Below are 20,329 nucleotides of genomic sequence, written 5' to 3' on the forward strand. Positions count from 1 at the left end.
ATTATTTAATAAAGCAGAAGCAGGATTTTGTCTGTAGCAGGTTTACGTAGAAAACAAAGAGAACACAGATTATATGCTATCTAGAGGTCAGGGTTACCCTACCTAGAAGATAGTGATTTCTGACTGGGGATATGTAGTTAGTGAGACAAAACTGAAAAGAAACGTGACATTTCTAATAATAACAGTTTGAAGATGGAGATGAGAGAAGATATAGCAAGCACAGGGTGCTGGCAGGCCCTAAGAACAGTTTGGAAGAGGAAAATCCTGAAACTAAGACAATTCACGTAAAACAAACTCATCCAAATTCGAATGAGATCCACAATGCAGACAGTGAAGACACAGGACACTTGCCTAAATCCTAAATACCAAAAAACAGGTATTCCTTACAGATTTCAGATGTGCAGTGTGAAAATAAAGGAAACTAAAATCCATACAGTACTGTGTGTATTTGTGGACAAAGAATATGGCTTATATTTTACACGTATGGAAAGAAAAAAATTTAAAGACTTAACCAAGAGCTTGTGTACAGGTATCTGAGAGCAGCCATTCAAGAGAAAGATGAATAAATGAGTATTTTGAGAGAGTGAGAGAGAGAGAGAAAGAGAGAGAGAGAGAAAGAGAGAGAGAGAGAGAAGTGCTAGAAGAAGTCAGGCAAAGTACTAGAAAAGGCTCACGAGAGAAAAAGAAAAACAAGGACACAAAAGATCTTTGGATGGACAAATGAAATTCTTTCACTGTTACAGAAGCCTTCGAAGAGCAAAAAGGCAAAGATGTGTGTGCAGAGGTCCAAGGAGAAGACTAAATACCACACAACCAAAGAGGAAGTGAAAACATGCTTTGACCTCCTCGTTTTAGTGCAGGGAGTAAATTACTGTAGCAGTAATAGCTCTTTCCTCTTTTGTATGGGAAGAAACTGATGACAAATAAAGACAAGATGTACACACAACTTAGAAGGGAAAATTCAAAGAAAAAAAAAACCTCACTTCTACAGCAGAAATGTAAGTGGTGACAGAGGAAGCTGAAGAGAAAAAGAAAAGGTTCATTTGTTTTTGTCACTCTCTCCCTTTCTAAAAAGGAACAAAAAAGCAACATCAAAACAACCAACCCAAAATACCTCTGAATATCCTGAACTTGCTGTAAGGCAGTGAAAGAACTGGCAAGAGGATGACTGGGAGTCGTAACTAGCAACTGCATACAGCAATTTCTTTCTGCACTGGCCAAGAGTTTGCTTCTAGATTATTACAGAAAGCTAGGTAGTAGAACTGAAGTAACGCTGATGCTAATTCACCCACACCCACCTTATCCATAGACTATCTACGTCTTTATTTTGTCTCTTCAAGGATCTTTTCAAAAGGAACAGTAACCTAGACATTTTATGTTTTTCCTTTTAAAATAAAAGACTGTCTCAGTACTTCTTACCTCCTAAGCCAGGGTGCAAACCTTGTGGACCTTGGTTTTGCTGCTGCATCACCATGAAGTTGGGGGGTACGTTCCCCTGTTGCACCATAGGATTACGACTGGGAGAACTGACAGGCTGCTGAAATCCCTGGGAAAGTGTGCTACTCTGGGGAGGCCTTGGTCCCATCTGCTGCTGCGTCTGGTTAACTGTTGGAGATGATGCAGGAGATCCCTGCTGGAAGGAGGAGGGTGAGGAAGCAGGAGATTTGTTGGTCAGGTGGGGTTGCTGTAGTGGTGTAGGAACCCGTGAGGGCCCTCCCTGAAGGCTTTTCATTTGAGGAGCAGTAAACTGGCCAGGATTGCTCATTTGGGGAAAGTTTGAGTGAGCCTGGGAAGCTTGCTGGCTTCCAAAAGGGTATGGAGGTGGAGGATGAGTAGGAGTTTGTACTGTGGCTAGAGATGGTCTTGCTTGAAGTTGCTGCTGCATTTGTCCAGACAATGGGGCCTTTTTCCAACCCTGGTTTACTGTCAATGTACCCAGTGCTCCCTGGGTTGGAGGAGGCTGAAGTGCTCCTGAAGGAAGCTGGTTCCAGCCAGGGGGAACCGGAACCTGTGCTGGTGAAGTAAATGAAGGTCGAATACCCTGCTGGGGCTGCTGATGTGGCTGCGGAGGACGTGTCTGCAACTGTGTTTGTTGCTGCAATTGCTGAAAGTTGGCTGAGTTCATTTGCCTGTTTACAGGAACTGACTGCATTGGATGGAGTTGCGGAGCTAAAGATCCAGACGGATGATTTTGCTGCTGGATATTTAGCCCAGATAAAAGTGGGTCCATTGCATCTATTAAAATAGCAAAGAAAAGTAAAAAAGTAAATAACCTACTGTAGGCAAAAAACACCACAAAACAAGAAAGGATAGATTGTTTGCTTGCATATGCTCACTCTGCTGAAGTTAGGGTCTAACAAAATGCTCCAGTGTTTCAATTTCTCCAATAGACAGAGCAGGCAATGCTCTGAAAGTTTTCAAAGTGTCTGGGAATCCTGAGAAGGTCTCATGAATTTATAACCTCTCCAATAAAACAACACGGTAACTCCACTGTACTTGTTCCTACAAACGTAAGCCTTCTACATACGTATTGGTAGAATAATACAAATTATTAGCAGCATTATTTCTACCAACTAAAAATGTGGCATAACAATGAATTAAGACAGTATCATAAACTAGCATTCATAGAGTATTTAAAACATTTACCACAAAACACTGTAAAAATAAATACTGCAAAGTTCTATAGAAGCTGGCAAGTATTACCACCATTTTACTGAGGGAGAAGTAATAACCTCCTCTTTTTCTATATTCCCAAAATGCAATTAGCTTACACTACCAAAATTATGAAGAAAAAACAAAACAAAACTGAACATACAACCCCCAGCGCCTACACCCCCACAAAATCCCCACACTTTAAGCTTCCAGTTTATCTACTCCTGGAAAAGCATTTTTTCCTCTGTCTAATGCATTTGCCTCCTACCTGCCTCGCATTCAACCAATCCCTTCCTTAAAAAAAAGCTCAATCATAACAGCTCTAGTGCTCTCCTAGCCACTGTGCAATGTATTTGAACAAAATAACAAGCAACCTGGTGACTTCTAGATACCCAAATTATCTGACAAGTGTTACTGTATTAATAGGGGCAGGGAGGGTTCCCCAGAAAGACCAACTCTCAGAAAAGGTAAAGGAAATAATGCAGGACAACTCTGTAGTTCATTTACAAGTACGTATGCTGAAGAAAAGATAAAGAAAGAATATTTTCAGGTAAAGGTCAGTGTTACGACTAACTGTTACCACCTGGCTGTGAGGAAGGTCTAGGTGTTCTTGGCTGCAGCTCAGTACTAGCACCACTTGCCACCATAGAGGAGGGCACATTCCCACTCTGGGACATCATGACAGCTGCAGCATTGCTCATTCTTATTAAACCTTAAAAAAAAAAAAAACCAACAAAAACACAATACATATTATCAAGTATTGCAGTTTTACATCAAAAGAGTTTTAAGATTTTTGATTTGTTAATAAAACGTGTCTTTATAAAGAAGTCAGTTTAGATGAGTTGTTCCTCCAAAATAACCTGAGGACACAGATTTCTGCCTCAAAATTTAAGATTGTCTGTAATAGAAGAAGTGAACATCATACTGAAGCTGTTCCTTTAGCACTAAGCCTTTTCAAGGCTATAGAAAAAAACACTGCCTACTTGTGAATTATTTGAGACTTCAGTTTCCTGACTAGCCACTAAAGTCACTTTCCACCAAGTGATGATACTGTCAAAGTTACGCATGTAGTAGGTTTCTGCAAAATCTGATAGTAGAAAGTAACTGATTCATTGTAAGAATAAACAGTTTCATTGTTTCTTTTACAAAGGCTGCTATCGTGTAAAATGGTTTGTATAGTTGACCTGCTGGTTAAACTGTTTTATTTGTATTGTTTACCTGTATGCAGGAAATGAAGCTCATGATCATCACAAGGAAGATCAGAGCAACTGCCTTCAAAGTCAAACTTCCTTTAAATATTTTATGTTCTTTGCTAAGCACTATGATTTAAACTACTGTAATCAGGTAAAATGTTATTTCCATTCATTCCACCACCAGCCACACATGTATCTTAAACTGTCAAAAATGGTCTCAGTATTTTAACTGCATTAAATCCTATTTACTAAGGTGCTAACTAGTTTATCTTGCCTTTTACTCAGCTGTTGAAATAAAACATCGTGTTTTTCTTTCAACTCTTCATGAAATCTGACTATTGTAATTAGAAATTACTTATCCATATAAAAATTTACCATCCGACAAAACTACAATTCTCCAAGAAAACTAATTCTCTATTATCAGATCTCAAAAGTTTATTTTCAGATAAAGAGAGACTAACAGTAATGAGTGTCCTGTCCTCCCCTATTAGATTTAATCTAAAATAGCTTATTTTTGTGCTTATAAAGGCTTATGCTCATTTTCATAAGACAGGAAAGCGTGATAATTTGTGCACGAAGTGAATTGACTATACTAAAGTGATTTTACAGTCTCTATAGAAAAAAATAATAAAAACCACACCCAAATCACTCCAACATTTCTGGGGCACAATGCAGCCAACCATTTACTTTACATAATATCGGACATAGTTTGACAGTACAGTACAGAAACAAGAACATAGGATAATTTAATGGCAATTATAATTCTGTGAATCATAATTGCTGTAACTAGTGAAATTTCACAATAAGCTTATTAAATTTCAAACCGTATAAAACTAAGTAATTAAAAATTTACCTTGTCCTCCTTGCATGGGAAATCCTGTCTCCATTCGTACTGAGTTGTTTGCTCCCAGGGGCCCATTGATTCGGACATCTTGGCTTCTGTTTTGAGCTAAAGCTAAATTGATAGCACCTTCCCCTAGAAGTAATACACAATTTTGGGGAACTGAATGATATACAGGAAAGCAGAATGCAGACAATTTCAGAAGGACATTTAAAAGGTTTAAAGGAAGGAAGGACAAACTTTACCAATAATATGCACTTTAGAAGGACAGTTATGCAGACTACTTTTATTATTAGTGCTTCAATTTTAAGAAAAAACAGCACTGTAACAAACATTAAATGCCCTCAGTTTCATCTTGAACAACACAGATATTTCAGTTGTGAAACCCATGTAAAACTTGTTTTTAAGAAAGTCTCATATGAAACAACCTGGAAAAAAAATAGGGCACATTTTGCTAGTAGCACTCACAAAAACATTTTTCAGGGGGCTTCCCAACACTTAGAGGATTTTCAGCCATTGTTTCTACTATTACACTTATTCTCAGAAGAATAAAAGCCTTGAGCTACCTCTTCATTGAAGTTATTCTCCAAATTGTTGAATTAAAAGTTTTGCAACATTAACCAAGTACACAAAGTCACTTGTTGACTATAATTAAATTCTAGTGCATTTGCAGCTTAATGCCTCTGAAAATAACTTAGGTGTGAAATACCTTCAATCTGAACTGAGAGAATTCCCAGGTCACGAAGTTGTTGGTTATTATTCTGAGCCAGAATCCGCAGCCGCTCTGCAGCTTCACGTGGTATATTGAAGGTAACACGTACACTGTTCCAAGGCTCTATCTTCTGCAGTTTTAACTGGTTGGATTCTTAAAAGAAAAAAGGTCACCGCAAAGTCAGTTTTCAAACAAGTATAGTGAAATAACTTGTTAAAAAAGCACAGCTGAAAAAAATCTGGAACAACTATTCCAGGATAGTCTCAAATACTGGAGAGTTCTCCAGAACAGATGTAAAGTGACTCATACTGCCAAACCACTGAAGTACTTTCCAAAAATTAGCAAAATAAGAATTTCCCAAATTATAAACAATAAAACAGGCAACGCAAATACTTGACAATATTACTCAAGATTTGAAATCTTCTGTGAATAAACTACTTTGGAAAGAGAGAATACCTACCTAATAAATCAGATAAAATACATTTGTTAGCATACCACATATATAAGTGAATACAAGAATGAAATCACCGATTTCACTCTGCAAGATGCTTGTGAAACTTCTTCGCAGAAGGCAGGTGCCAGAGACCTAGTTGTACTTCATTAATTTATATCATATTATTTAACTTGTCTGAATAGGGATGTTCACCCCCCTGCAAAAACCATGTTAAAGTTGTGCAAAATATTTAGCTGCACATTTTTTGTAAACCTGTTCTATAAACGAGTGTTTCTATGCTGATCAATTGTTTTAAGAGTAACACGTGAGAATTAGAAAAAAGGTAGGCAAGTGATGTTGGATATATTTATTCTAAGTGATACCTAGCTAAAATATAGCTACAAAATGCTTTTTAGGGTCATTAAAATATACATTCCTACTACAGATTTATAAGCTTCCAGTTTCAAGCTTTTTGAACGTGAAGTCCTTTTGAAAACAATAAGCATTTGCTCAAATTTTAGTCAGCTATGTTTTCTACTATAACAGCAGACTTACAAAAAGTGTGCTAAGTTCTTGTTTCGGAAGAACATGCCATTTAAGAGTGTCAGTAACTCACTCCTAACTTCACAGCATCACAGAATGGCCTGGGTTGGAAGGGACCTCAAAGACCATCCAGTACCAACCCCGCTGCCATGGGCAGGGACACCACCCACTGGATCAGGTTGCTCAGAACCACATCCAGCCTGGTCTTGAACACGACCAGGGATGGGGCATCCACAACCTCTCTGGGCAACCTGTGCCAGTGCCTCACCACCCTCTGAGTAAAGAATTTGCCCCTTACATCTAATCTAATCTCCCCTCTTTTAGTTTAAAGCCATTCCCCTCTCATCCTGTCACTACCTGCCCAAGCAAAAAGTCACTCTCCACCTTTTTTTATAGGTACCCTCTGAGTACTGAAAGGCTTGTCCTTAATTAGTTCACTAAGTCCCTTCTGCTGCTACAGTAATTGCAGTATTAACTTCCCCTTTCTACCAAACTTCTTTAGCTGGACACATGACAGGAGGTTTTAAAACCCCATTTTGCAGAGGTTTGAACAGTCCTATATTGAATCTCATTAACATTCCAACATTTTACATACAAAAAACGCATTACCAGTTTCATTATTTCTCGACGTTAGGAAACAATCTCTCATTTTTCAAACATTGAATCTGCTAAGTCTAAAGTTACTTACTAACCTTTATTAATTCTATATATCACGTTTTACTCTGAATCGCCTTAAATAACTTGTCACGTTGATCATCTTCAAACTAATCTGACATTGATTTAAAAAATTTGCTTCCTGCTTTCTCAACTGAAGTCTGAATCATATGCACTGATCCTGTCATTAATACTTGTTACAAACCCAGTATGCAGATGTCTCTGTGTAACAAAGGCAGCATCATACAGAGACAGACTGAATTTGTTTCCATTCAAATACTGCAGCACTCAGCTATGGTATCAACACGTTCCCTTTTATACCACCATCAGTCATACCTACTTACTTCCAACTAGTTATAAGGTACAGTGGACAGATACCTTTTTTCCAAATCTATCTGTGCTGGTAAAAGATGCTGTCCTAAAAGCTCTTGTCACTTACTAGCTAGAGTTGCCTGTCACAAGACCTCAGTGGACACATGGAGCCATGAAAACACTCCACAGCCCCCCCTTCTGAAAAAGTCACATAGGTTAAGTCAGCACAGCAGCAAAGCAGCAGCAGTGACTTGAACTAGCACAGTTATTTCAGAGCAAATCTATTCTCAACTGCAGTAGTTTAAATTGGGTGGTTTCACTATTAAAAAACATGTCCTCTTTGGACAAGTCTGGTTTCACTTTCACACTACAAACCATTATGTAATGCAAGGAAATGAAAGAGAAAAAAAAAAAAAAACACAAGTAAAACATTGGAACTGAATAGGAATAAATGAACTCACTAATGAAATCAGTTTGAAACAACAAATTAACTTCAAAAACCTGTTCTGTGCCTAAGATAGCTCCCAAACTCACTAATAACAACCTCCACAAATCTTACTACCAACTAAGTAACTCAAAAACAATATAATCAGCTTCTTTTTACAAGCACCCCAATTATGCAATTAAGCATTTTAAGGACAATTGAAAAGTGATAAAAAAAATACATTACCCATGTGTAAAAGGCCAGGCACATTCTCCAATATGACACTTAGTTTCTGCTCAAAGTCTTTGTCCCCTATATCTCCTTTAAAAGCTACAAAGATTGTGGAATCTTCAGGAGTAGCCTCCTGTTTCTGTTCATCTTCCTCCAGTCCTGAATCAAACTCCACCTCTAAGTCTTCCATAGCTGAGGAGTACAAGGAGGCATATGTATCTTCCAGGTTTGGTAGATCATCCAAAACCATTGTGTCCAACAACGGGAGCCAATCAGACATTAAGAAGATGCTTTGAAGGGGGGAAAAAAAATATTAAGTACAGTGTGTAAAGACACTAACTATGGCATTCAACAGCCTGCAAAGAACACTGACAGAAAACCTACCAGGTGACCCAGTGCGAGGGTCTGTGAGACAAACTGTGTGACTCTGAAAACCGGGGCCATTGCAGTAGCCAAGTTGTTTGTCCACTAGAACAAACAGAAGTGTGCTCCGGACGGAATCCTTCCACACATGCCTTGAGCAGTATTCCAGCTGACCTAAACGATAGTTGGGTAGATGGGGGGAGGATAAAAAAAATTAAAATCAATTACATTCATCTCCACATTGTACAGAGGACACAAAGCACCCAGTATCAATGCTACAATGCCTGACTGCCAGGAAACTGAGGAACACACAGTAACACTGACAATTACACCAAGACAGGTGGGGAAACACCAAATTTAACTTTAGGGACTGCAGATACTTTGTACAACAAAGTGGAAGGAAAGCCACAGACCATTCTTACCAGGAGATATTTAGCATTTGACAACTATTTTATCCATGTCCAAGGAAATCTTAAGCATGCTATGCGTGCTTTGTAAAAACTTGTGAAAATGTAGGTGGTTCTCAGATGCTTATGCATATTATTACCTGAAATGTACTCTTCCTGTGCCAGCCCACAACTTCCCCCCCATCTCCCTGCAGAGCATAGATAAGAATGAATCCAGTCAATCATGTCACACCCCTGATGTTTTTCACTTTATGAAAGATCCAGATTTTGCAATAAATTTTTACAGAATCACCGAATGTTTGGGTTTGGAAGGGACCTTGACAGATCATCTAGTCCAGCCTCCTGCCGGAGCAGGAACACCTAAATCAGGTCATGTAGGAACGCATCCAGGAGGGTTTTGAAAGTCTCCAGAGAAGAAGACTCCCCCTAGACAGCCTGTCCCAGTGCTCTGTCACCCTCACTATGAAGAGGTTTCAGCTCATATTTAAGCGGAACCTCCTATGTTCCAGCTTGCACCCATTGCCCCTTGTCTTATTATTGGATGTCACCAAGAAGAGCCTGCCTCCTTCCTGACACTCACCCTTCACATATTTATAAACATTAAAGAGGCCACCCCTCAGTCTCCTCTTCTCCAAGCTAAAGAGACCCAGCTCCCTCAGCCTCTCCCCATATGGGAGATGTTTCACTCCCTTAATCATCGTTGTGGCTCTGCGCTGGGCTCTCTCAAGCAGTTCCCTGTCCTTGAACTGAGGGGCCCAGAACTGGATGCAGTATTCTGAATGTGGTCTCACTAGGGCGGAGTAGAGGAGAAAGAGAACCTCTCTCACCCTACTAACCACAGCCCTGATACACCCCAGGATGCCACCGGCCTTCTTGGCCACAGGGGCACAGTGCTGGCTCACGGTCATCCAGCTGTCCACCAGGAGCCCCAGGTCCCTCTCCACTCCTTTCCCTCACCCAAGTCATCCATGAATATACTGAACAACACTTGTCCCAGTACCGACCCCTGATGGACTCCACTAGACCCAGGCCTCCAGCTCGACTCCATCCCATTGACCACAACCCTCTGGCTTCTTCCCTTCAGCCAGCTCACAGCCCATTTCACCACCTGAGCTTCCAGACCACACTTCCTCAGTTTAGCTGTGAGTTTAGTTACGTTATGAGAGTTATCTACACAAAAGTACAACCTGAGATAGAAGTCACCCCTACAAGCACGATGAGCAATGCCAACGTACAGGCAGGACGCACATCGTTCCATGTCACTGCAGGCTGTGACAAGGGCTCCAGGATAAACTCCACGCAAGGCAGCTCAGCCTCCTACCTCTGCTCTCACACTCGATGCTTCGGGAGTATTTCTTAAGGAATTAAAACCATCTCCATCACGAGCCAGAGCTGATGTCAAAGCTAAAAAAGGGACCTGCTCCTGACCACCACTGTCACATCAAATCAACAGGCAAGGCTGTCAAGACCTCGTAACTCCAACGCTGTCAGTATTAAATATGATGCACCACAAACTGTTACCTCAGGACGAGATGTCATCAAATGGGATACAGATTGGGGTTTTTGGCAGAGGTTCAAGTTCCCAACACAAATTAAAACCACAAGTCAGAGATTCAAGGTGAATTACAGAGAGAGGCTGGGAAAAAAATAATACAAAAGGGTAACCGTGCTAGAAAAGCTTAGATTCAGCTTTACCTTACTTGCACACTCTCCTACCATTGCTGAAGGGACAGCACCACACGTGAAGAAACAAGCACCCAAAAGTCAGGATGCACAGCCCCAGGGCAGCTCTGCACACACGTTCACTGGGCGGCGATGTTACAAAACTCAATTTTTAATTCTCCCTTACAACCCTACACCACACCACGAAGACTAAATGAATTTATGCTATTCACATTAATGAGTAATAATCTAGTTTACATACAGTTGCTCTCTTCGCACTGTGCAGCACCAGACCCCCATTCTTGAACACTACTCAAAATCTGGGGTTAACAGGAATTCTGATTTTGTAATCCCAAACTCTTCTACGGTCGTGCACTGAAGTTAAGTAAAAATATTGCACAGTCACTGATCTGCTTACACTGTGCTTTCATAAATTAGTTACTGTAAACACAGAAATTTAAAAAATGGGGAACTGATATAAAAATTAAAAAAAAATAAATACCAGAGACAAACTGAACGCTGAGACAATTAAATCTTTTATTTTCTCCCCGGGCTCCTCTGTATCCAACTTACAGGTCTGAGCATTCAGCAGCTCCATTAAGCCAAATTCCAGTTTCACATCAGGTGCCCAGAAAATGGGAATGACAATTGATAACCCTCTGTGAAAAGCTGATTTAACTGATTGTCACACAGAAGCTCCTCACTAGGTTGGTTTCCCTACCCCGGAGATAGTTCCTTCTCTTCCCGCATCCTTGCATTATTCATTACACATACACTGACTTGCAGAAGAAATGAACTTGGAGTCCTACACAAATAACAATCTTTTAAGGACAAAGCACAACCATTCTGTGCTCTGAATGAGCATCCAGTGTAAAATAAGCAGTATCTTTTGGGGGAAAAAAAAACTGCCACCCGAGACTGCAGCAAGCTACAACAGCATGAGGAGTGCCTTATACCTGTTTATAACAGGGTTGGCCTTAGATAGGATTTGCTGATTACTAAAAAAAAAAAGTGCTGCTGAATTAAGAGAGGTGAGGATACGTAGCAAGGTTACAGACCAGTAGCCAAAACATCAGCAGTGTGTCGGTTTTCTGGCCAATGCCCACGTACCCACAGCATGGTGCGGGTGGCAGGGGATTGCACACGAAGCCTGGAGCATCCCCAGCAAGGGACACAGCAGGCTCTGGACCACCAGCACTGCCAGCTGGAAGTGCTGGTGTCTGGGGAAAAAATAAGTTTATGTCCTGGGATTCTCACACCAAGATGAGCTCGACTGATTCAAACTTAGGGTTATGCCCATCTGTTTGTTAAACAGAACTCGAACCCTCTTGTGTTGCTTTTTTCTCTTCATTGCAAATGCACAAAATGAAGCAAAACAAAATAACCTTGGTGGAGATACTGAACAAAGCCCTTGCTGTGACACAGTCTATCGATTTACAAGCTGTTTATGTATTTCGGACAACTCAGAATAAACACTTTCACAACTGATGTCACAACAGAACATGCACCCTCTCAAACAAATATGCAGGGAGCCCAATTAAATAAAGGTACTAAAATCCTGCCGTATGTTTGAAATGGTACTTCTCAGAGTTACACAAAGGATTGGAAAGGGTGACAGCAGTTTCTTCACAAACACAAAAGAACCAGAGGGAAGGATGGACAGATGTTAATCCTTAGCTGATGCCAGAAGCCAACACCAAGCAGGGTCCTCAGCCCCACAGTGGCTATTATTTACAGCTGCTGAAGCTGGAAACAAGCAGAAAAATCAATCCAGAAATGAAACTACAACCAAGTCCTTCAGTGAGTCCAGAATTGAGGAGAAGAAAACGCCTCTGATAGCAGCAAACAGTGAAATGACTTCCAAAGGACACAGAACCCTCCTTGCCTTTGCCTTCATTGAAAAAAAAACGTTGTTAAAACAGCCCAATAGGAATAAAAGGAAATCAAAACAAACAGACAAAAATGCCTTGGATAATGCAAGTGAAAGCTTTCTTTTTTCCTTTGGTTTAGGTGTCGGTGAGAAAATACATAAAGGTACCATTTTTTTCAGGATGGGAATGAAGGATGTTTAGCATTGCCAGAATACTGTCAGAAGATGGCTTTCTTTCAATACATCACATACACACACACACACCCCAGGCATATTTTCAAAACACAGCACCTAAAAATCCCAAGAACAGCCTGATCACAACACTGTCCTTACTGCAGACTTGTTAACAACTTATTATCCTCCTACAACCATGTACACGGTTTTTATTGTCTAACACAGTGCCCTCGGAGCTTGTTAAACCCGAGCAGTGACCACATCTATTCACACGCAGCGCGTCTGTGATACAAAGACTACAATTACATAATTGCTTTTGGCAAAAAGACTTTCACATAGATAGTAGGCAAGTGCCATATCATTACAGAAAGAGATTAGATACAGCTAAGAATCACTGTTATAACATGAAAGGAATATCTAAAAATAAACTTAAACATGCAGTACATTTCCTTTAAAAACACCTCAGACTGGGGGAGTTCCAACAACATGGAAGTTCAAACTCTGTCACTACAGACAGGTAACTCCATGAAAGCAGCCCAACTGGCATAGAATCGTCAAATGGCCTGGGCTGGAAAGGACCCCAAACACCATCCAGTACCAACCCCCTGCCCTAGCGATGCCACCCACTAGATCAGGTTGCTCAGGGCCTCTCCAACCTGGCCTTGAACACCTCCAGGGATGGGGCATCCACAACCTCTCTGGGCAACCTGTTCCCATGCCTCACCACCCTTTGAATGAAGAATTCGCTCCTTACATCTAATCTGATCTCCCCTCTTTTAGTTTAAACCCATTCCCTGTACTCATGTCTGGGACTGCCCTGACCCAGGTGCACTCGGCCTTGTTGAACCTCATGCGGTTCCCATGGGCCCCCTTCTGCAGCCTGCCCAGGTCCCTTTGGATGCCAGCTCTTCCTCCTTTGGTATCAACCACACCTCTCAGCTTGGTGTTATCTGCAAGCTTGCTGAGCATGCACTCGATGCCCCTGTCTATGTGGTTGATCAAGATATGAAACAAGCACCGGTCCTAGGGACAGACCCCTGAGGGACACCGCTCGTCACCAGCCTCCACCTGGGCACGGAGCCGTTGAGCACCACTCTGGGTATGGCCTTCAGGCCCATTCCTTATCCACGGAATGGTCCACGCACCAAATCCACATCACTCCAATATGGAGATCAGGATGCCATGTGGGACCGTGCCAAAGGCCTTACACAAGGCCAGGTAGAGGACATCGGTCGGTCTTCCCTTGTCAACTGACTCAGTCGCTCCATCCTAGAAGGCCACCAGATCGGTCAGACACGATTTGCCCTTGGTGAACCCATGCTGGATGTCTTTCTCTGGAAGAAAGCCTGCGAACTGCTAGAAACCTCACATTAAACACCGTAACCCAGCGTGGTAACTGAGAAGTCAGCTCTCAGTGCAGCCCAGCCCTGCCCACCCAACACACACAAGCACTGCAGACAGTGGACAGTCTGAAGTAGAATATATAAGAACAAGAAATGTTCAAAGGCATCATATACTTTTCTTTTTTTTTTTTTAACCTACCAAAACCAATTCCAAAACTTTAGTTATTTTGTGGCATGCAACAGGTCTTCAGTTAATTCCAAGCTGGCAAACACTGTTAAACAGTATCTCCCAGAAATGTAATCCTGAAAGAAAACCATCATGTTTCATAAGACAAGGAAGCAAAGTAACAAAAATACTCAGTATAACACAGTGAATACCTCGGTTTTTAACACACAGTTTTGCAGCAAATTCCACCCCTCTCCTTAGCAATAATAATAGCACTTCTTACTATATTCAAGTATTAAGAGCAAACACTAAGAACAAGGATCTAGAAAAACCAACCTTCAGTTAGAGGCAAAAAATGTGTACTTCCTGTATGTTCCCTCTGGCTGGAAAAAAGATCATACTCTAATATCCATTTTCAATAAAAACTCTTCTAGATTAATTAAAAAATAAAATAAAACTGGCACAACTACAATGCATTTCACCTCTCATAAGCAGAAACCTAAACCTGCTCAGGCTAACCTGCTAATCACACCAGAAGCACATTATGAGCCCGCACAACCACCTCAGATCTCACATGGACATTTTTATTGCAGATGGCCAACACAGCGAGGCCAATCCATCCCCAGAACATGCTTCTATTCACAGCTTCATCAAGTTGCACTCAAACCTCTCAAGGTAATGAAAACACAGCAGTAAAACTAATGGCTTCAGCAAAAACAAAACGCCTCCCTCCAAATCAGGATGATTTATATTAACATCTCAGTGCTGGTTTTCGAGCAAATTTTCTGCCTACACGCAAACCTGCTCATCAGCAAGAAAGCAGGTGAGGGAACTAAACTTAAAGACAACGCAGAAATTTGGTATTTTCTACATAGAAAACAAGTTAATAGCTTTAAAAGCCTTAGTATTATGCTTTGCTCTTCTGCCTGCCAAGCAGCTCCAGGGGACGGAAACAGCAGTAGGCTGCCCTCACCAGCTCCAGGAGCAAAGCGAGGGCATTTAGCCCGGGCTACGGGAGAAGGAACAGCTCACGGTGGCTGTCTTCATAACCTTGAGCACATGCAATGATATCAGATTTGGTTATGGAAGATAACTGATCAACAGCGGCTCATTACGTCCACCTTTCATTACTATAAGTTACCTGATAGGGACCCTGGAAATGCCTAGAGATTAAACAGATACCATAGGAGACACCAAAGAATCCACAAAAACAGCCTTTTTAATAGTTTAGTCAACAGGAAAAGTTTCGGTTTGAACTTACGCTTCCCCAGATGTCAAGAAAACTAAATAAGTAAGCGCACAGGACGGAAGGCTACATTCATTCTGATGCACAACTACTCACTGATTTCATAATTTTCTGCTAAACTCCCATAGCTCTCATGCATAAAATGCCGAAAACCTCAATGTTTCTGCAAAGTAGAAAACTACAGCTTGTTATAGCACATCTGACCTTTTGTAATCGTGCTGCATTTTGATAGCAGGCTGTTTAGTGGAACACAGACTTGTTGAAGTTTTATGAAACTACAATTTATGAACTTGGCCGAAACTCCGCAACGCATGCCATGCTGCAGCAGACACGTCTCCATCTGAGCAATTCATTTTTATGCCAATGGAAGTTGACCAACTTGATCACCAGGACTGCTTTAAAAATAAGAAGGCAAGGTGATAACTCCAGAACAAGTTTTAACTGCAGCTAAGTTAGCCACATAGAAAGATTCCCATTTGCAGGCTCCCAGCCCTCTCTCTCTGCCACGAGCTAACCGGTTTCAGCACCACTTGTGGAAGCTACAGGCTACGTGGCATAGCATCTGATCAAATACTTCTCATTAGCTGAATTGTTAATTTCACGTATTAAGGCTATTCCTATTTGGAAGAAAGATACCATAGCCTGTAACAGATGAATACTGTGACAGAATCCTGCAGTATGAGACTTTTCATTAAGACCCATCAACGCAATTGGCAAATAAGTAAGAAGAAAAGCTATTTAAAATTAGATGCATCTTGACAAGAAATTATTTTATCTCATCTTCTGAAGGCTATGAGAAAACACCTTTTCAAGTAGCAACCTATTCATTGCGTCTGTTGTGACAAGCTTTTTATTTGAAGCCGAATTTAGCCGCAGCTGAACCAGTCTGGGCTGATGTACCCCAGAAGGTAACTCCCTTATCCCCACATTCTTCCAGAGGCCCATAACTGTCAGTGTAACAGCAGTGGGTATTCTTGTGATTACTAGTCCTGAACTGAATTTGACTGAAAACTGAAGAATATTCCTCATTAGGCTCTAAATTAAATCTAAAATTAAAATTAAATTAAAACTAAAATAAAGCTAATATAAATGGCTTAAAAGTAATTCTTTTGATATGAAGCACTCGGTAAGGAGAATGTTCTCCCTAACTAAAACACAAGCCAACCAAAACCATCATAAACACACATTATATAGGTGTGGCTTTTGTTAAAAATCAAGATTATTCTGAGATTTTCCTGATTGTATAAAAACTTGCAGCATACTTGGCATTCTCCCAGGCTTTTGCTTTTTCTTTTTTTTTTTCTATTTATTGCCACTACTGCTATTATGAACCACATAATCCCTAGGATGGTAAAACTAGGACACAACCGAACTAGATGGCAATGTATTGTTGTGGGGATGGGAAAAATACCCCAAGAAAACCTCAGAAGGAACACCTTCCACATTGCAACCAGAAAATGAGACACTTTTTCTTGTCCCGTGTTATTCTTCACTGAGCCTCACTAAAAAAACTGGTAATATTTTTGCCTTGGGAGGTTCAGCTCCTGCAGCCGCAGTCCCAAATCTGCAACCACTAACTCCTCCATTTCTCTGGAGCAGCTGGCAGAGACCCATCAGAACTGTCAGATTGAGCCCTCTCTCTCATCTCTCACGTTCTCTCCACCCACTGCTTGAAAAGTAATGTATTACACAAGCCAAAACTGCTAATTTAGCAGGAAGCAAGGCAGAAAAAATCTTCATGATTTCCTTGTAGCATCCAAGAGACTTTGGAGAGCGTGCCCGCGCACATGTATGCGAAAGAGAGGCCAGAAAGCATAAGGAGAAGTAGAATCTCGTACCAGCTCAGGCGTCTGGAATGTCACTTACTTGGTTACTGAAAGAGTAATAATTATAAAATTAAAATGATAAACATAGGACTTGGAGAAGATAACAGCATGCAACTTTTACTGGTAATAAATACATGATTCCCTTTCATAGATCACAAACTGAAAATTCAGACTCCCACGTACACAACTCAATTTGGGGACAGGAAGTTGCCTGTATTATCAGCTTATATAAGGACAAACGAACTTAGACAAGGTATCATTCTTCTGCTGCACTTCTCAATTACTGTGCAAGTCTGATCCAAAGCCTTATGTAGGACTATCCTTTAAGACTACTCATTCAAGCTGGAGAAGGCAGCAACTGTCCTCCCAGTTCCAAAAAGAGGATGGTTCTTGCATGCTGCCGAGTCTACAGAGCACCTCCCTTCTTTATACATGTACAAGCTCTCACACCAGTTACACTCTGCGTAAGCCTGACTGATCATCTTTCTTTTCCCCAAATACATGAAGAACAGCTATTTCTTGTGACACAGCACGAAAGTCACTACACACAGGCACCCACCAGAATTCACTTCTTGTTCCTATTTGTAAGTATGTCAACAACAATTTTGGAAGGGCTATTCAGAACGCAGACAGGCTGCTGTTAGCAGCAGCAGCAGCGGACACAATGGAAAGGAAATGAGCCCCGAACTGATGAAAATCCCATGCTCCTTGGACTATGGAACACTTCCACTACTACCGCTCCTATGCAATCCAAAGCCTAGCTGAACTGTCAATGCCAGTTGCACCACTGGAAAGCCTTTATTGATATTATTATTATTATTATTAATTCTCTTCCTTCTAATCAGTCAGGTCACTAGAGAATCAAGAGTTTCTCATACCATCTTGAGCCAAACCTTCAGCTGTCAAGGTGTACAAACTAAGAAACGCACCGCCTACATGGTTGAAATGTTATCCACACAAGGTAGCTCTTGCTGAAGATCACGAGTGATCTGCTCTGGAAGTGACGGAAGAGTTTGAAAACAGGACAGAGCTAGCGTTAGACAGAATGCACCATCACCATTGTCTCAATAAACAAACATGAAAAAAAACAAACTCGGTCATCTGCCAAACAGCTGGAACATCTCTCACCTGGAATTTGATGATGCATCTCCCCTGCCTCAGGTTGACACTCTGCCAGGTGTAAGTGCTGCTGTTCATACAGCGGGCACTGCACATTCCACACACTGGCAGGTGCTCCACGCACTAGTGTTCTCTGCACACACGGCAGTTGTATTTCTCAATAGAGACAACATGATTTTGAAACAGGTATCAACATCACACCTTCTGTCCTTCAGGCGGACGCTAATGACCTATAAAATTTCACTATTCCAAATGCAACTGAACTGTGACAGCTCCTTTAACCCGCTGATATCTTCAGTAGCAAATCTTTCGCTTCTGCAAATCTTTTACATTTAGTATATCTACGTGTATGTAACTCAACTGCAACTCCAGCTTCCAACCAAGAACAAACAATACAGTATTAGAAAATAAAAATATAACTAAACTGTTAAACAGGTTTACTGTATAAATTTAAAATATTTAATATCTACTACAGATGCACGCAATCTTTGACAGCATCATACCTAAGAACTGAGGGATGTTACAATTGTTCATCAGAATTGAACTCTATACCCCAATGCTTTTCAAGTTCTAATATTTTAAGCATCTAAAAAATGAAAACATTTAGTTTACAAATGCAGGTGGGGATCTGGATTTCTCAGGTTTCCCTTCACGTTTTCTTTCTTTCCTTCCCCCCCCCCTTTTTTTTAAAAAAAAAAAAAAAAAAAAAAAAAAAAAGAGAGCAGCTATTTTTTAGTAGAATAGCATAAAATTACTGCATCGCTTGGAAGCCTGCTGTTAACAACTCCTCCCTGCAAGTTCTATAGCTGAACAGCCTTTCTACAGAGAATGGCTGCAGAGCGCTGCCTGGGAATTTTTCCAGCCAAAATGTGAAGTCTAATGGAATACCCTTCTGTACTTTTTTCTGTACTTATAAAATACTGAAAAATGTCATTTCTCAATAAAAAATCAGGTCTGTGTGCAGCCCTCCCTCCCCTTTTGATTTACAACTTCTAACAGGAGAGTCAGGATCCAGTACAACTGTGAAACAATTCCTGGTAAAGCCGGTTAACTTGAAAAAGAAGCCATGTGGCTCAGTGAATACAGGTATTTGAAAAGCATATGAATTCCTAGCAAACACCTTGGTGTCTCACTGCATGCAGTATGTTTAGTCCAGAGGTTTGCAGACCCAGACGTTACAGACACCTATCTTGAGGTGCTCATTTCTCACTCCACAAGACACCCACGGAAGCTGGGAATACTTGCTGTGACCAGAAAAGAGCCAATACATCCAAAAGTTGTGGTTATCTCATGTGGTGACTCTTTTTTGAGAACACCAAATTTGTTTTTTGTGGTTGCTTTCTCATACGTGGAACACTGAAAGATGCTTTAGCTGTATATATGTAGAGAAACAGACAGACTATAAAGAACACTAACTATCGACACCGATAGGAAACACTACCTTTCCTACAATAACATTCAACTGAGAAAGATTTTATTACAGTTTTCTGTTAGCTTTCCACAGCTTACTCACGATTTGGTTAAGGTAATGACACGCATGAGGTCTGGAAGGTGAGGGGTTAGGAAGTCTTAGCAACAAAGCTCAGAAAGCTACAGCTTGCCGTCAGCTTTCAAAACCAAGCCAAGGAGAGCAACAGCAAAGCCTGCTGCTTCCTGTTTCCCCCATTCCCACCCCCAAAAAAATAAAAATAAATAGAAATTAGAAGGAATCAGAACCCCGAGTTTTCTAAGATGTTTAAATCCACAATGATTAAATTTATGGAAATGCAGAAAACTACAGGAATAAGCCGAGAAGCCTTTCTGCTACCGCCTGGAAGAGTTACGGGGAACTCCAAACAAAAGCTGGGGCTCCCGGCCCCGGCAGCGCAGCTCCGCTGACACCTCCGGTGCGGGCCGGGCGGCAGGGAAACCAAACCCAGCACCGGCCTCAGCCGGGAGAGCGGCTCCAGGGCCCCGGCCGGGCTCGGGTTCAGGCACGGGCCCGGCGCAGGGCCCCGGAGCCGCCTCCCGGCGCGGGGCAGCCCCCGAGCGGCCCGGGGCTCCCCCACCACAGGCGGGGCCCAGGCCGCGGCCCCGCTGACACGCTCCGGCCTCCCGGGGGCCGAGCGAGGCGGGCGGGGAGGGGGGGGGGGGGGGGGGAGCGGCCCGGCCCCGGGCC

The 20,329-nt window shown here is 41.6% G+C and overlaps 1 protein-coding gene across 5 annotated transcripts in view; it reads right to left on the minus strand.

Annotated features, from left to right (window-relative positions):
• The window catches only part of NCOA6 (nuclear receptor coactivator 6), a 44,108-nt gene that overhangs the window by 23,412 nt on the left and 367 nt on the right, over positions 1 to 20,329 (minus strand). For 4 of the 5 annotated variants that reach the window (XM_068700634.1, XM_068700632.1, XM_068700636.1 and 1 more), the window contains exons 2-7: positions 8,380 to 8,532; positions 8,011 to 8,285; positions 5,396 to 5,551; positions 4,699 to 4,821; positions 3,236 to 3,364; positions 1,420 to 2,235 (exon numbers count right to left, since the gene is read on the minus strand). In XM_068700634.1, the coding sequence (XP_068556735.1) occupies positions 1,420 to 2,235; positions 3,236 to 3,364; positions 4,699 to 4,821; positions 5,396 to 5,551; positions 8,011 to 8,275 (1,489 nt within the window). In that variant the 5' untranslated portion in view covers positions 8,276 to 8,285; positions 8,380 to 8,532. Of the gene's footprint in view, positions 1 to 1,419; positions 2,236 to 3,235; positions 3,365 to 4,698; positions 4,822 to 5,395; positions 5,552 to 8,010; positions 8,286 to 8,379; positions 8,533 to 14,013; positions 14,132 to 20,329 lie in introns of those variants that run through there. The other variant, XM_068700633.1, reaches the window with a different exon arrangement.

Source organism: Anas acuta, chromosome 16 (genome assembly GCF_963932015.1).
Source record: "Anas acuta chromosome 16, bAnaAcu1.1, whole genome shotgun sequence".
NCBI lineage: Eukaryota > Metazoa > Chordata > Aves > Anseriformes > Anatidae > Anas > Anas acuta.